Source organism: Hypanus sabinus, chromosome 7, assembly GCF_030144855.1.
Source record: "Hypanus sabinus isolate sHypSab1 chromosome 7, sHypSab1.hap1, whole genome shotgun sequence".
Taxonomy (NCBI): domain Eukaryota; kingdom Metazoa; phylum Chordata; class Chondrichthyes; order Myliobatiformes; family Dasyatidae; genus Hypanus; species Hypanus sabinus.
The window spans coordinates 61,341,297-61,360,131 of record NC_082712.1 but is presented as its reverse complement, the minus strand read 5'-3'; the positions used below and the strand labels follow the sequence as shown (position 1 = coordinate 61,360,131).

General features: G+C 37.7%; 1 protein-coding gene across 3 annotated transcripts in view; it reads right to left on the bottom strand.

The window, feature by feature from the left end:
• LOC132396832 (cytoplasmic aconitate hydratase) overlaps positions 1-18,835 on the bottom strand; it is a 74,348-nt gene that overhangs the window by 35,254 nt on the left and 20,259 nt on the right. For all 3 annotated transcript variants that reach the window (XM_059974810.1, XM_059974812.1, XM_059974811.1), the window contains exons 4-9: positions 17,126-17,263; positions 11,272-11,341; positions 8,320-8,503; positions 7,352-7,491; positions 6,882-7,053; positions 5,282-5,382 (exon numbers count right to left, since the gene is read on the bottom strand). In XM_059974810.1, coding sequence (XP_059830793.1) covers positions 5,282-5,382; positions 6,882-7,053; positions 7,352-7,491; positions 8,320-8,503; positions 11,272-11,341; positions 17,126-17,263 — 805 coding nt within the window. The remainder of the gene's footprint in view (positions 1-5,281; positions 5,383-6,881; positions 7,054-7,351; positions 7,492-8,319; positions 8,504-11,271; positions 11,342-17,125; positions 17,264-18,835) is intronic.

Genomic DNA, 18,835 nt, shown 5'->3' with positions numbered 1-18,835 from the left:
CCATCCAAGAATCTCTTGAATCCCCTTGATATATCAGATTCAGATTCAGTTTATTGTCATTTATAAACCACAAATACAATGCAGTTAAAAAATGAGACAACGTTCTCCGGAATGATATCACGAAAAAGCACAAAACAGACCACACAAGAAAAAGCACATAACATTTGGTAATCCCCAATCCAGAGTCCAGAGAGGCTGCTGTGTATCAAAATCGCGCTACTGTCTTAGCACGTTCCCCAGAAAGGAACTACAAACCCATCAGACAAACCTAAAGCTACAAGACCTACACAAAACCACATAGTTATGTATAGTTATAGTTAACATATAGTTTCAACAGTGCAGACAATACCATAAGTGATAAAAGACTAACTGACAAAGACCACATAATTATAACACATAGTTTCAACAGACCAACCCTGGCAGTGTGTTCCATATACTTACCACTCTGTGTAAAAAAAAACAAACTAGCTCTGAAACCAAACCCCTCCCTCCCATGCTTTCCTCTTAAAATCATGCCCTAGTACATTAGAATTTCTGCCCCAGGACAGGCAATGGCTGTCCACTCTATCAATGTCTCCTTTATATCCCCATTAAGTGCCTTTACTACAAAGGATAAAGCCTTAGCTTGCTCAACCTTTCCTCATAAGACATGGCCCCTAATCCAAGCAGCATTCTGATAAACCTCCTCTGCATCCTCTCTGAAATGTCGTACCTTCCAAATATCCGGACCTGACTTGCACTACCTGCCTTTCCCTTTTCTATTTTCTAATTATGATTTATAATTTAAATTTTATTATATTTACTTCGATTTGTACTGCAGGGAGCGCGAAGCACAGAATCACATATCACTGTGATGATTGTACGCTCTAGTATCAATTGTTTGGTGACAATAAAGTAAAGTAGATGTCCTTTCTGTAGTGAGGCTACCAGAACTGAACACAATACTCCAAGTGTAGTGCAAGCAGAGTTTTATTGAGCTACATTACTTTGTGGCTCTTGAACTCAGTCCCCTGACTAATGAAAACCAACACACCACATACCCTCTTAATCTTTCTATCAACTTGTGTGACAACTTTGAAAGATCTATGGATGACAAAACCAAGATTGTTCCTCCACTCTGGTAAGAACCATTAGGTGTAGGATTTGTGAGCATTTGGGAAACCATGGCGTAATTAAGGACAGTCAGCATGGCTTTGAGTCAGACAACTTGTGTGTTACTAACTTGACTGAGTTTTTTGAGTAAGTGCTGAAGTTGCTCGATGAAGATAATGCTATGGATGTTTTCCACGTGGATTGTAGTAAGGTGTTTGACATCCAGAAGATTAAGATCCATGGAATTCACAAAGAATTGGCCATTTGGATCCAGAGCTGACTTGCCCATAGAAGGCAGAGGGTATTATACCGGGATTCATACTGGGACTTCTGCTGTTTGTAATCAATATGAATGACATGGATTAAAACGTGGATGGGTGGATTGGTAAATTCACATACAATACAAATATTGGTGGTGTTCTGGTAGGATAAAAAAGGGCCAAGTATTATAGCAGGATATAGACCAGCTGCAGATTTGGGCAGAGAAATGGGGGATGGAGTTTAGTCCAGCCAACTGTGGGATCTTACATTTTGGGAGATCAAATGTAAAAGAAGCAGTACACTGTTAATGGCAAGACCCTTAAAAGTGTTGATGTACAGAGGGATCTTGGGTCCAAGTTAATAACTTCCTTAAAGTAGCTGCACCGATTGAAAGGGTGGTAAAGAAGACATATGACATGTTTGCCCTTATTAGTCGAGACAATGAGTACAAGAGACAATAAGTTATTTTGCAGCTTCATACAACTCCACTGCAGGAATATGCCATTCAATTAGTCACCATTATAAGAAGGAAGTGAAGGGAGAAGTAGTTTATCAGGGTGCTGTCTGGATGTGCTCCAAGGAGAGGTTAGACAAACTTGGTTGCTTTCTCTGGAGCAGCATAAGCTGATAGAAGATCAAATACAGGGTTATAGGCTTAAGAGAAGCATAGACAGCGTAGGCAGTCAGTATCCTGTCCTTGAGGGTTTAAATGTCTAATAGCACACATTTAAGGTGAGAAAGGGGTAAGTTGCAAAGAGAGGTGAGGGGCAAGGTTTTTTTAATACACAGATTGGCGTGTGCCTGGAATGCACTACCACGGTGGTGGTGGGAGGCTCTTAGATAGGTACAAGAATGTGCCGAGAATAGGGGGATATGGACATTGTGTGTGCAGAAGGAATTAGTTTAGTTAGGTCTTAAATTACTAGCTTAATTAGCTTGATACATCGTTAGCTGAAGGGCTTGTTCCTGTGCTATGTCGTTCTAATCATGTAAAGAAAATCTGATTACTTTTCACAAAGCAGATACTGCCCAGCCAGCTGAGTTTTTCCCAGCATTATTTGTTGTATTTCAAAATTCTGACATCTGTGTTCTTTGCTTTTATTGTGAATGTCTGAATATAAGAAACTGGAACAAGATTTGTTTTAAGGAAAGCAAGAAAAAATGTACTCAGAACTTTTGTCTGGATGCAGGTAAAAGTTACTACACTATGATTGGTCCAAAGATACTGAGGGAAGCTTCTAAATTCTAAAACGTGCAGTTAAATTAGTGAAACAGCATTCATATAATGTGTTTCTCCATGCATATTTCAATATTAATAGAAACATACTTAACAGAATATCCTTGAAGATGTGTGTATATAGAACTTTATATTTTATTGGCTCCCTTTCGAACTGCTAAAAATGTTGAGTGAGGTATGCATAAAGAGATTAAATGGTCATTATCACATCGCTGTTTGTGAAAGCTTGCTGTGCACAAACCAACTGTTGTAATTGTTGCAAGTGACAATATTTAACTAGCTGTAAAGTACCAGAAAAATCAGATTCAGGTTTAATATCACTGGCATATGTCGTGAAATCTGAGGTTCTGCAGCAGCGGTACGGACTTCAGAAGATGTGTAACTCAGATGTTCCTTTCAAAGTGAGCTCAGAAGCACTGAGCTCATGTGGGAGAAAAGCATCACAGCCGTTCAGGTTGTTAACTTTCACTTTGTAGGAAATAATGGCCTGAAAACCATGCCAGAGCTAACATGCATCCAATTCTGTCACTAACCTCAAATGGAGGTGTTTTTCTGCTCTTAAAATTGCCTTCCGTAAGTTGTACCTGGACCTGGACACCATCCGCCCTGCTCTGCTGGGTGAGAAGCTGACAGTGATGCAGGTGGATGCTTCCCTGGTGTCATGGATTATTGATTACCTGACTGGCAGACCACAGTACGTGCGCTTGCAACACTGTGTGTCAGACAGAGTGGTCAACAGCACTGGGGCTCCACAGGGGACTGTCCTGTCTCCCTTTCTCTTCACCATCTACACCTCGGACTTCAATTACAACACAAAGTCATGCCATCTTCAGAAGTTTTCTGATGACTCTGCTGTAGTTGGATGCATCAGCAAGGGAGATGAGGCTGAGTACAGGGCTATGGTGGGAAACTTTGTCACATGTTGCGAGCAGAATCATCTGCAGCTTAATGTGAAAAAGACTAAGGAGCTGGTGGTGGACCTGAGGAGGGCTAAGGCACTGGTGACCCCTGTTTCCATCCAAGGGGTCAGTGTGAACATGGTGGAGGATTAAATACCTGGGGATACGAATGGACAATAAACTGGACTGGTCAAAGAACACTGAGGCTGTCTACAAGAAGGGTCAGAGCCGTCTCTATTTCCTGAGGAGACTGAGGTCCTTTAACATCTGCCGTATGACTCTGAGGATGTTCTATGAGGTTGTGGTGGCCAGTGCTATCATGTTTGCTGTTGTGTGCTGGGGCAGCAGGCTGAGGGTAGCAGACACCTACAGAATCAACAAACTCATTCGTAAGGAGAGTGATGTCGTGGGGGTGGAACTGGACTCTCTGACGGTGGTGTCTGAAAAGAGGTTGCTGTCCAAGTTGCATGCCATCTTGTACAATGACTCCCATACACTCCATAATGTACTGATTAGGCACAGGAGTACATTCAGCCAGAGACTCATTCCACCGAGATGTAACACTGAGTGTCATTGGAAGTCACTCCTACCTGTGGCCATCAAACTTTACAACTCCTCCCTCCGAGTGTCAGACACCCTGAGCCAATAGGCTGGTCCTGGACTTATTTCCACTTGGCATGATTTAACTTATTATTATTTAATTAGTTATGGTTTTATATTGCTATATTTCTTCACTATTCTTGGTTGGTGTGACTGTAACAAAACCCAATTTCCCTTGGGATCAATAAAGTATGTCTGTCTGTCTGTCTGTCTTGTATACCACTGGATTACCAGTCTTGAATGCCACATATCTAGCCCACAACGGGCTACAAATCTGATTCATCCATGTCAGGTACGTTCTTGAAGGCACACATTCATCCACACAGGCCTTACTGAAGTCAGTGACAACTGTGGTATATTCATTCAAATGAATCCCTGAATATTGTCTGGTCCACCAACTCAAAGCAGTCCCGTAAGCACTCCTCCTCCAGTTGGATAGTAAGGGGACATGGCACCAGAAGGCACAGAATGCTATGACTCCTGATTAAGATTCAAAACCCTGCTGAGGGTTGAATGTCAGTGTTGAAAATTTTGGTGTAGAAATGGAGGAATGCCAACAATAGCAGGGATTTTCAAAAGCTTATGGTAAATGTGAGACTAAGGAGAAGCCTGGGGTAGTTATGAAAAGAATGTTGAAGCAAAGAATGATGACAACATCCAAAATATACTTCTAATAAATATTAGAGTGGGTCCAGGATAGGAAAGGTCTCTAGGATGGTAGACTCGGGGTGTGTAGACTCATCATTTGAAAAATATCAGGAAAAAAAAACCATAGACAAAATTAAATGCTTAATAAAAAAAACTAGGTTGAAGAATATGCCAGGACTAGTTAAAGCAAAACAAACATCAGGTGAAAGTACAAAGAGAATTACAGGCAAAAGGACTCAACTACACACATCAGAAGGGTTAAAAGAACTAATTTCAGTAGGTTACTTCAAATGGGAACTTCCTTGGAAAATCAAACTCAAATGGATATTTATCCCTCCTCTAAACCACTTTCCATTATTTGCCCCTAAGCAAGTCCCTATACTGTCAACCCTATTAGGAGCAAATACACTTCAGGAAACACTGATACTTACCAAGGTCATGAGACTCAAAAACCTGAAACTACCTTGCATGTTACAAAAAAACCTAAAATTTGACTTGAGATTTCTTTAAAAGCTAATAATTATCTATTAGCAATAAACTTTACCTGAGTAAATTCCGGATCCTGGGAAGGATCATTGAAATCTCGGAACATTCCAACAGCCCTAAGGTATCTTTCAATGTAACTCAGTTTATTTTTATCTCGACCTTAAAGGAGGAAGAGAACACAGCAAAAACTGTTGGTTTCCAGAAACAAAATAGTTAAAAACTTGACGTCACAATGCAAAAGAGACTCTAAAAAGCAAAGTATTTCAATACTATCCATGTGCAACTATATTAAAAACAAACCATATAAAGAAAGTTTGCATGTCCCCTTTGACGCTAATCAATTTTTATTGATACACCATAGAGAGCATCCAAGCCGAATGCATCACAATTTAGTACAGCAACTACTCCGCTCGTGAACACAAGAAATCACAGCTAGTTGTGGACACTATTTAGCATATCACAGAAAGCAGCCTCCTCTCCGAGGACTCTACCTACACTTCTCACTGCCTCAGTGAAATAGCCTGCAAATCAAAGACCCTTGGCACCCTAGACATTCTCTATTCACCCCCTTCCCATCAGGCAGAAGATACAAAAGCCTGAAAGCACGTACCCCCACAAGCTCAAGCACATCTTCTATCCTCCTATAACAAGACTATTTAACAATTCCCTAATATGATAAGATGGACTCTTAAACTCACAATCTACCTCACTGTGACCATCTACCTTATTATCTAACTGCACTGCATTTTTTCTGTAACTGTATTCTGGAATCTGTTATTGCTTTTCCCTTGTTTTGCTCAATGCAATGATGTAATGAAATTATTTGTATTTACACCATCAAAACAAGCTTTTAACTGTACCTCAGTACATGTGACAACAATAAACCAATTTACCAGTTTAAATGTCCATATAGGTATGTGGTCATGTCAAATTTTCCTACAGCATTAAGTTCTGATTTTTTTTAATGTCTTTTATAATTACATTGCGACTTCCTTTACCAGGTTCAGGCTTCACTGCATTCTACATTTTTCCTGTGGCTAAGCAGATTGCCTATCAGCTTAATTCCCAAATTTCTTGTTCCTGTTTTTCAACTCATTACATGATCAGCATGCTATTGATCACTGACAATTATTATTTATGCCACTCTAAAATAAAAGGAAATATCAAGCAATTCTTCCATTCACAATACTGATCTCATTCACATGTACCACAATGCTGAATAATGAGATCTTCAACTTCATTTCCTTCCTGATTACACTCAAGGGAAGAAATGGAACAACACTGCTGTATTAAAGAAAATCTGTTACTCAACTTTACATGAGCCGTTAAAATAGGAGAACGTTAGGATCTAGAATGCTTTGCTTAGAAAGGCATTGGAGGTAGTTTAAATTAACACTTTTAAAATTAGATAAGTATTTGAAAGTAACTTTACAAGGTCTAGGGTTTGAAGTCAGCAGGTATTAGACATGATTTAAAGTCTTTTTGTTTGCCAGAATTAGGACATTTCTTTGAATAGCCTCTATCTGTGCTATACAAAGTCCACAATTCCATGGTTGAATAATCATAGGTATTTTAGTAGTATTCACTAAATGATGGCAAGAAAGAATGAATCCAGATTATGAACTGTTCATTTATAAAGATAGTTTCCATGTTCTTACCTGTTTGTTCCAGATACTTAATGCTTATGTTATCCACTGGAAAGAAAGCTGCTGTTGCCCCATACTCTGGACACATGTTGGCAATAGTTGCTCGATCAGCAATGGACAGTTGTGCTACACCTGGGCCAAAGAATTCAACAAATTTCCCAACAACTCCAACCTGGCGAAGATGCTTTAAAGAATAATAAAGCAAAAAGGAAAGCCTCAGTGTGGGAGTTTTAATTATCCAGATTAATAATAATTTAATTGTTTCTGGTTGATGCAATAACAGAGAAATATGAAATTGGTTACAATTAATTTTATGAAAATATAAGACACATTTGACTTCCAAAGCTTGAATACCATGGTACTAAAATTTAACAATTTCTGATTGCTTATTATGGAGCAGCTGCCTATTAACTTACAAAATTTGATTCCAATGATTTAGGAGTGAATTACTCCACCTATTATGAGAATATAGGGGTACTCACTTTTGTAATTGTGAGGACTATATCTGTTGATGTTGCCAAAGAAGTTGGAGCTCCTACTAACTTATAACCAACCACTTTTGGAAGAACCATGCTAATGGGTTGGCCAAGCATCACTGCTTCAGCCTCAATTCCACCCACACCTGCAAAACAAAAATTAAACCATCAATTCGAAACATCTCAGGACATATAAAATTCTTGAAATGTTAATCCAGCAGCACACACTTTGAATGAAACTACATATTCTACTGGCAATTGAGCATTTGTACTCGACACAGGGAAGGTTGATCAGAAATGGGTTTTAAGGAGCAAGTTGTTGAGAGATTAGGGAAGAAATGACAAAGCTCAGTAACAAGGGAGTTGAAGGTATACTCCCAATGATACAGCCAAGCAAACTGCAGATACACACAATAATATTCACTGATCCCCAATGTCCTTTGATTCCCTGTGTCAAAATCTTTTCAAACTTAGCTGGAATATGCTCAACTTCCACTTTCCTCTAGAGACTGAGACCTCCATAATGTTATAAAGAAAATTTTCATCTTAATAATATGCATGGACACTTACTAGAACACCTAGTAGGTTTCATAGTCTATTCTCACTTGCTTGAAACCCTGAACAAAACTTCTCAGCTTTAGTGTTGCAAATGTATTCTCTTGTAATCTGCATTTAACTAATAATAGTATTTTTAAGAAATTATACACATCTAAATGAATCACCATAAATTCCAACAAGTAGAATTCCACATTTCTCCAGATTATCAAAGAATCTGTACAAGGCATGTTTTAGGGCGAGACTAATGATACTATTTCTACAAATGTTAAAGATTTTTGAAAATAAATCTTTAAAACTGAAAATGTGCTTTAAGCAATTCAATATCTGAAATAATTTTGGAAGAACAAAATAATAGCCACTTTCATACAAAGAAAATAAAATTAATTATCAAACATAATGCTTAGCAAGTAGCTTACCCCAGCCGAGGACTCCGAGGCCATCAACCATTGTTGTGTGGGAATCCGTACCCACGAGACTGTCGGGGTAGTAGCATCCATCATGATCAAACACCACCCGTGCTAAATATTCTAGATTCACCTGATGGATGATCCCTGAGCCCGGAGGAATGATCTTCAGATTTTGAAAAGCTTTAGAGCCCCACTTAAGGAGAAAGACAAGGAAAGATTTAAAACTGAAGATAATTTATATACACATTGCAATGCTAAATGCAAATCAAGGGTGCCAAAACCATTGCACTGTACATCGAGATAAAAAGACAGGGTAAACAAAAAAATCACTTCTTAATCAATTTTTGCAGACAAGCTGCAATTTGAAAAATAAACACTCAATTTAAACAGAGATTTCTTAGTATTTAAAGGCAGCAAAATATATATATTTATAAAAATATTTAAAGTACCTCCAGCTGCAAAATTTCTAGAACTTGAATTTTTTTAAAACTGTGGTAAACTATCTGCCTTGAACTCCATTTTGACATGGATATCACTCTGCATTATCACAATCTGAACATTGCTGTTTACATGCATGTTCAAACTTACAATTCAAAAACATTTATGCTGAAAGCAAGTAGATATTTTTAACTAAAGAAATTCCAATGGGTTCTGGCTAATTAGGTCAATCAGGGTTATTGATCCTGGTTATTTGAGACAACTCTTAGAGAACAAAAACGAATTGATAAAATAGCTAGGATTCACTTTGTTTATTTGAGACACTATGCGCTGAATTGGGACAGGAGTCTATTTCCAAATTGTTTCTAACTAATGTCAGTCACATGCACCTGTGAGGTCATTAGACACTACACTGTGCTTAAGAGTGAACAGTGTTTAAACAAGAGCAGTTGCGTATGTTTGTGTTCATAAAACAATGATTTTTGTCACTAATAAGCTGGTGAGTAATAAGCAGTAAGACAATTCAGAATTGTCTTGCTCACTGTGGTTTCAAGCAGTCAGGTTTGGAGAAGCCAGACACAGCCAGGAATGAAAATGAAACAATTTTGCTACTTCAACAATTTAGGAACTCTGAAGAATTTGGTATCAACAATCATCTTGAAAATGAAGATTTGCAGGATGCAAACGTTGAAAGCATTGTATGAAGGCAGTCGATTATCTGCATTGGGTGTGCCTGCTGATTTTGTTCACTTACAGTCAATGAAAAGAGCACGGATGAATTCCTTTGTTGGTAACTGTTAGGAACTAATACAATCTTATAGTACCTTAGTGATATTGGTAGTGTTCTAATTTGTCTGTATTTCATTTACATACATAATTTGTTATTCAGCTAAATGTTAGTTGGTCTTTTTTTTATATCTCTTTAACTACCTCCATAAAACTTTGGCTAATTGGGGCAGCAGTTAGTTGGGCCAAAGTGTACTAGTCCCAATGAGTCCCAATTAACCAGAATCCGCTATATTATCAAATGATTCAATGTCTTATGGTCTTATCATTATTCTTTGTTTCATAATACATTAAAAAACAATGCTAGTGATAAACAGAAAGTAAATCCACTATATATTAAATCTAATTTTGTTATTCATGAGTCTGTTTCCTTTCAAGAATGGAACTGGAAATAATAGATCATTGTTTGCCATCCCGAGCCAAAAATTGTCATGGGCCATTGTCTGGGTATTCTCAAAATGCATTACTATTTACAATACCCATCTCTTTATGTTACAACTTCACATTGTTTACCAAAATACCCATTTTGTTGATTTACTTTCCCGTGTTAGTGAGTAAAAAGCATTGGCAAATTTTTCCTGCAAGTTACAGGAGAACCAAGCAATAGAAGAACATCTTCCCCACCTTCCCACCATATAATACACAGATGCCCCAAAGCCAATTTTAGCCTCCCAAGGGCCAACATGACTGAGATCAACCAAATCAGAATACAGAATCTTTTTTAAGACTTAGGTGTTGTACATCTAAAACAAAGTACTCAAAATACTCGGGTCAAGCCACATCTATGGGGAACGAAAGAGTTATGTCAAAGCTGCTTCGTTAGAACTAAAAAAAAGACAAAGTGAAGGTTGTAAAGTTGCAAGGTGGGGGAATCTCTCTGTTAACCGAATTGATGATGGGGATAAGCTGTAAGCAAATTTATCTGGTCAATGAGTGAATGGGAGCAGATGGAGAAAGAGAGCATAGGCAAGTGCAGAAGACAAGCCCGGCAGGTCAGGAAGAGAGAGGAAAATAATACCCTGAGTTAATATCGCAGATGGATATCTGATACAAGGCGATAAGTTATCCGAGGCTGTAGAAGTCATATTGAGTCACTTCCTCCCCTGCCCTTCTGCAGCTCTGCAAATTTCTTTTGCTTCTTTTCAGTTCTGACAAGGGGTCTCCATCCAGAAATTATCACTGTTCCGCTTCTTACAGATTCTGGGCATTTCTCGCATTGTGTGCTTGAGTCAAAAAACTGGGAGTGACTTGGTATTTCCTGCCTCATAGTTTAGCTATGTCCCACTTTCGTAGGCAACATGTGCAAGGTATTTTTTTAACTATTTTAATCAGTGTCATTAATGACTATTAGACCCAAATGGTTGGAAGCAAGGAAGTCTAGAACTAGAATGATAATGAAAGATCTGCAGAATAATCTTTTCCTAAGTTTTCACATAATATAAAAACACATTTATAGACTTTTATGATACAAATTCAACTCAATAAAGGAATAAATAGTAAGTTTTGAGCACAGTTCATGTGATTTTCCATCATTTCCTACTCTTTTTCCAATTCTGGCTGGAACTGGAATTGGTTCAGAATTCTGGTCCTTTTCCAGCCTCTTCCCCGACAAGTGTCTTTGAAGAATCTCTTTCAGTTCACCAGTTCAAAACCAAAAGCTACTGGATCTTCATTAAAAATACATTAAAATACATTTTTATTGCAGAACCATTGAGAACACTATAGAAAAAGAAATACCTTTAAAAATTCAAATCTTTCTTGGTTTCTTTCAAATTCTATTTTTTGGTTCTTTTGTAAACTATCTGGCCTGCAAGGAAAGCACGAAATATTTGTCACATAATTTATTACAAGGCAGTATTCAAAATAATTTACTGAAGCAAATTGAAAGCAATCACATATTGCAGCCACAAATCACCACTGACAATTAAAATACTGATCTAGTACAATAATGCTGAATAATGAGATCTTCAATGTTTACTTTGTGCCTGATTACACTCAAGGGAAGAAATAGAATGACATTGTCATATTAAAGCAAAACTTTTACTCAACTTTACAACATGAGCCACAAGAAATAAAATAACAGATTTATTAAGATAAACTATATGGCTTTTTCTATTCCATTAAATCTGTACTGGGGTGAGAACAGTTTAGATTAAAGGACTAATTGCATAGATTAGATTTGTATTATCTTAAATTTTGAAGAATACGTGAAATAATTAAGGTTAGATTTTGTACATCATAAAAATTGAAAGGATGAAATTGATAGGAAAAGTATTTCCTCTGAGGGAATTCAGAACAAAGGAGCACCTTAAAGTTGGATTAAGACTGCTCAAAGGAAATTTTAGGAAAATTTCTTCACACAAAATATACTATAAATACACTATGTAACCCTATTCCCACTCCCAAGCCAAAAATTCTGTAAAGATACTGAGTGAACAGAACATTTTAAAACTAGATTGATAATTTTTTTATAAGAATCTTTTGGGTTATTAACCAAGACTGAAAATTAAGAAATATCTCAGTTATGATTTAGCTAGACGATGTTACAGGCTTGAGAATGGTCGGAGAGTCAAAAATAAAGGGTCAGAGTAAATCTATTATCAAAGTGTGTACATGCTACCTTGAGATTCACTTGCTAGCAAGCACTTACAGGAAAAAATAAAGTACAACAGAATCTATAATAAACTGTACTTACACACCGTCAAGCAATTAACCTGCTAAAGACAAACTGTGCAGATTTAAAAAAATTACCAACAACACAAGTTGTAAAGAGTCCTGAAAGTGAGTTGGTAGGTTGTGGAATCAATTCAGAGTTGTGTTGAGTGTAGTTATCCACGCTGGTCAGAAACCTGATGGTTGTTGGGTAATAACTGTTCCTGAACCGGAAGTGTGGGACCCAAAGGCTCCTGCAACTTCTGCCTAATAGTAGTAGTGAGAAGAGAGTATGACCTGGATGATGGATGTTGCAGATGCTGGGGCAGCACTGTAGCATAGTGATTAGTGCCATCAATTCAGAGCACCAGCGATCACCAATGGCAGTTCAATTCTCAGCACTGTCTGTATGTTTGTATATTCTCCCCAGGACCACAAAGATTTTCTCTGGGTGCTCCGGTTTCCCCTCACATTCTAAAGATGAATGCTTAGGGTTAGGGTTAGTAAGTGTGGGCATAATATATTGGTGCAGGAAACTTGGCTTTACTGTACCTGTTGTCTTGTTTATTATTTATTGTAATGCCTACACCGTTTTGTGCGCTTTATGCAGTCCTGGGTAGGTCTGTAGTTAGTGTAGATTTTTTTCTGTTTGTTTTATGTAGTTGAGTGTAGTTTTTGTATTGTTTCATGTAACACCATGGTCCTGAAAAATGCTGTCTCGTTTTTACTGTGTACTGTACCAGCAGTTATGGTTGAAATGACAATAAAAAGTGACTTGATTTGACTGTCCTCAGCACAATCCTCACTGACTTGATTTGATGCAAACAATGCATTTCACTGTATGTTTTAATATTTGAATGTACGTGTCATAAAGTTAATCTTTCATCTTCTAATCACAGAGCTCATCTGTGCTCATCTGTGGGAAGGGTTTTGCCTTCGATGGACTGGGCTGAAACCACTACTTTCCACAGTCTTTTCCATTCCTGGCTATTAGTATTTCCATACCAGATCGTGACATGACCGGCAGGATACTCATCACTGTGCATCTATAGAAGTTTGTCAAAGATTTTGGTGACATGCTGAATCTATGCCAGCTTGTAAGAAAGTTGTTGTGCCTTTTTTGTAGTGCCACCTGCTGATCCCAGGACACATTCATCTGATATGTTAGCATCTAGGAATTTAAAGCTATTGAATGTCTCCACCTCTGAACCCCTAATGAAGACTGGCTCATGGACCTCCAACTTCATCCTCATGCAGTCAATAATCAGCTCTTTGGTTTTTCTGTCATTGAGTGAGAGATCGTTGTTGTGGCACGTCAGCCAGATTTTCAATCTCCCTCCTAAATGCTAATTTGTCACCAGCTTTGATTCAGCCAATAATAATGGTGCCGTCATCAAACTTAGACACAGCATTAGAGCTGCCTTTAGCCACACAATCATAGGTATAAAGTGAGTAAGGCTGGGAACTAATACTCAGCCTTGTGGTGCAGCCATGCTGATAGTGAGTGTGAAGAAGATATTAGTGCCAATCTGCACAAACTAGGGTCTGCCAGTGAGAAAACTAAAGATCCAGTTGCACAGGGAGGCATCAAGGCCCAGGTCTTGGAGCTTAGTGATGAGGGGATGATAGTGTTGAATGTTGAGCCATTGTCAATAAAATGCATCCTGATGCATGCACCTTCATTTTCCAGCTCTTCTAGAGCTCAGCATCTGCTACTGACCTTTAGCGATAGTAAGCAAAGTGCAACAGATGCAGGTCACCTGAGGCAGAACTGATATGCTTCATAAACCAGCTTCTTGAAGCACTTCATCACAATGGATGTAATCACTTTGAGATGATAGTCATTGAGGTAGGTTCCTAAGGTCTTCTTGGGCACTGGTGGGTACCTTGGAGTGCTGAAGTGAGAGGCTGGAGAAATCCATAAACACTCCAGCCGGTTAAATAGCATGTCTTCAGTACTCAGGTACAGCATCTGGGCCAGATGCTTTCTATGGATTCACTCTCCAAGCAGATGCTCTCATGTTGGTCTCAGAGATGGAGATCATAGGGTCGTTGAGTGCTGAGGGAGTTCGTGAAAGTGCCTCCATATTCTGTCGGTCATAGCAAGCATAAAAGACATGGGTTTTGTTTTATAGGGGGGTGATGGTATTAAAGCCCTGCCACAGTTATCAATAAAGAGTTCTACAAACTTGTATCATATACCAGTATACAAAACTAACTTTGGTTCACTTAATAGTCTAGCCCATTTCTTGATGTGTGTGTTTAATTTCCCATAAATAAACACAGAAAAAAAAAACAATGCTAGTATAAAAATAAAATTGTTTCACTCGTCTGTTGGTTTCTGGGATCTTGCTGTTTGGCCTCTTTACAAAGTTTTTCCACCAATAATGGCTACAGTTTTTATTTAATGACCTTTGAGGATTCATGTGAATCTACATTCAAGTACAATGCTAAACAAACTTTGATGGCTTCATTCAATGTCTACTCATTCTCTTCATCTTCCATAGAAAGTACCAAATTCATTCAAGTGGAAAAGGACTTTTTTCCCATTAACCCATATTTATCAATGTTTTTTCAATTACATATCGGTTCGACCTAGCACATCAAAATCAAGGATTCAAACGAAGAGGATTAACTTCTATTTGAACTGATTTTTCAGCAGGTACCCAGGATACTCACTGATGAAGACTTCTTGTGTAAATTGTAATGCATTTAAAACACTAGAAGCATTAAAAACTTTAATTTCAGAATGAAGTCTGCATTTGCCTATCATACAATTTCTGTTTTTGTAAACATAGGTGAAATTGAATACTGTTGATCTATCAGCAGTTTTCTGCAATAAACATGCTTATTACCCTGTTTTAGCCATTTCCCCAAGGGGCCATTTGTATCTTAGTATGCACTGAGATCAGACCTAGACTATCTGGGAAAAAACTGGTGAATGCACAGACAGTCTATATTAAAATAAAAGCAAAACATGTCATGCAAACCCAAACTGAAACTACTATATATAGATTAATGGAATTAGGAAATCAGTCATAGTCAGATAAACACAAAACAGATGGCTCTTTAAAAAAAAAGCAGGGCAACAAACAGCTCAATTTAGAAGCGAGTGAACACTTGACTAATCTATACTAAAGAAATAATGTGCTGCATTACTTTTTAAGGAACAAGATCAACCCTCTGAATACCACCACTATGGAGCTCTAATGATTCACATGTAGCACACACAAAACCAGCTCATGAACAATAGGCATTTTCATGGGTCAGACAAGTGGAATAAATTGTTCTTCATCAGAATCCTGTTGATTCACAAGTAAAGGAACTTTTAAAAGTATATCCCACTCAGGCAAAGAATAATACTAATAAACACAAGGTCGGTGGTTATTACAAGATGTTTACCATACCAACTTGCTTGCTTCTTAAAAGGTATTTAACATTTCTGTGAGCATCATCTAATTTTCAGTTCAGTGTAAAATCAAATAAATAGAAATATTTTGCATGAAGCAACATTTAATTTGTGCATTAAGTGTGGATATAATTCAGATGTAAAGCAGATTGTGTAATTATTTAATATTACTTTGAGAACTGTTATTTTAAACCATATCCAAACCAGAAGTAAACAATCATTTCAAAATGACCCACTAATCTTTTTATCAAGTTAAATCTGTAGCTGTATCTTATTCAATGATCTTAGGAAATGTAAACTCCAACATAATGACATTGCAAGGAAAAGATGTAGTCACCTGATACTAATGTGTCACCACAATTTCTGGGACCTTCTTTTATAAAATAAATAGAAAGTAGAATAATGAATACAGTAACTGGCTTTATGAGGACGTTAATCATAATGAATTAACAAAATACCTTATTATGGGACATTATGACATAATAAGAATAGCAGCCTGTTATACAGTGGCTGGAGCCTGCTTCATTTTTCACTAAGGCCATGGCAAAATGCCTACATGAGTTCCATTTTTCTAAACCATCTCCACATTCCTTTATCCCCTAATTATGAATCCACCAATCCCATTTTAAAATATACATAACATTACATCCACAGCCCTCTGGGCCACAGCTTCAAATATCCTATTCTTCAAGCGAAGAAATTTCCTGTTTCATTACTAAATCTCTAACCTGTTATCTCAACATACACAATACTCCCATTTTTAAACTTCCCAATCATAATATACAGCTCCTGTATCCATTATAACTACAAGCTTTGCATTTGGTCAAACTTCTTATGCAAAATTGGTGAACTTATTTCTCTTCAACATAGTCAAGTTTATATAGCCTCTTGTCAGGTGAGTCCACATCTTCAGACTGGGGAGGAAATCAGAGCACCTGGAGAAAATGCACTCATTTCATAGGGAGGATATACAAACTCCTAACAGGACACTGGACTAAACACTGAACTCTGATGCCCCGAGCTGAAATAGTGTCATGCTAATCGCTACATTACCCTGGTGCCCTTCAATGTTTTAAAACCTGTCTTCAGGAAATTAACTTCCAACTGATACTTTATGGCAAGTGAAGCCAACTATTCTGATTCAGTTCCATTGAAACTATCAAGGGGAAAACTCCAGATGAATGTTCCCGCTATTAGCACATTGCCAAAGGTGTACCCTTGTCACTTAATGCAGTTATTACTTACTAACTACAACATCAAGAATTTTAAATAGATATTAAGTATTGACATCCCGGACTGAAATCAATACACCAGCACAGTATGCCCAACCAGATTAAAACCATAAGCATGGAACTAAAACAAACTTCTCTGATTTCAAAGCAATACAAGGCCCAGAAGTAAAGAATTGGGAATAAAACTCCAAGTCTAATTTTGTTACCTCTCTTTAGAAAGCAAATTCACAAAGTAATATAAGAAACCTTTGTAAGCTCTGAAATACGAGCCAACAACAATTTAATCATTGCAACTTACCATCTGTTGAAATCTACTTGAATGGAGTGGTCAATAACCAAATCTGCAGGACAAATTGGGTTTATTTTCTCTGGATCTCCTCCTAGTTTCTTCACAGCATCTCGCATGGCAGCAAAGTCAACCACTGCAGGCACACCACTGGAAATAAACACAGGTATAGTTACACACACTAAAGTTCTAAAGACAGGTAACAGGTATAGTTATTTTCATTAAAAGCCTCCATTAGCTTCAGGGCATTAGTGGCCTAGCCACAAATTTCTCTCTTCAAAACAGTTGAATCATTAAACATCTGCAGTCTATGTCAAGGGTTTCAGTCTTGAAAAAAAAATATTACTTTACAGGAGTGAAGAAGTACCACAGTCACCTGTGTCTCAGAGTAGCAGATGCTAGCCATCTGTTACTGGAACACCATTTGGACATTTGGACTCCTCTTGCCCATGGGATCTGTGCACAAATTCAATCCAGGCTGAAAGAGAGAATTCCATCTCAGAAGTAAATACGTATGTCCATGCAATGATCTCAGCAGATCATCATGCACAGGGAGTTTTGGATTTAGATCAGCAGGCTTCAACACCATTTATAATGGATTAGACAAGCTCAGATAGGTGTAAAAACACAGAATTGAAACGAGATTACCTAGGTCCTGCCACTCAATATGACCATACCTGATCTACCGTGAAGTTCATCTTCTTTTGTGCTAGTTCGAAACAGCCGTCAACCTTTCAAAAAATTATCTACACCATCTTTAAATACTTCCAATAACTTAGTTTCCACAAACCACCAAAGTAGAAAATTCCAGAGATTCACTACACTGGGTGAAGAAATTCTTATGCACCTTAGCATTAAATGACCAGCCTTTTGTAATTACATTCCCTCAGTCAAGACAGGAACTTACATGCTTTAATGAGATCTCCCCTCATTCTTCCAAACTCCAAATAATATAGATTCAAATTATTTAGCTATTCTTATCACAGGAATTAACCTGGTGAATCTCTTCTGCACAACCTACAATTTTCAAATAATTGGACAACAGATTAGAGTTTTACTGTACATCTTTAAATAAGGAGATCAAAACTGTGCACGTTACTCAGGTATAACCTCACTAACACTATGTACAATATTAAACTCCAAAACCACTATCAATAAAGGCTATTTGGCACTTGTCCTTCTAACCACTTGCTGCATCTAGATGCTAACTTCTTGCACATAAATCACAAAAGCATCTTCTAGATCCTTCTGTCCACTGATTTTGCAGTCTCCATTTAGACTGTACTCCTCCACTTGATTCCTTTTACCAAAGTAAACAACCCACACTTCCCACATTAAACTCCATTTCCCAAGCTGGTGCTCATTCACTCAACCGATTTACATCCTGAGGCCAAGTCCATATATTCTTATCACAGCATTGCCTCCTACCTATTTTTGTCTCACTGACAAATTGGAGTAGATCATACTCTAATCCCTCTAAGTCACTGATATAGACAGGTCCTGCATCACTAACTTCTAATCAGTCTCAAACTCAGCAGAGAGGCAACCTTTAAATCCAAACCCCAGAGAGAGAACAGTAGCAGAAAATATTGTGACCAAATATTGTTTTCATTCCACCATGCATGCAAATGCAATCTGCTTAGCTACGCTTATGCCACTGACTGTTTCATCAAAGTGGTACTATTCTTCTGCTCTTTCTTTCCTCAAATTCCTACCCTCATC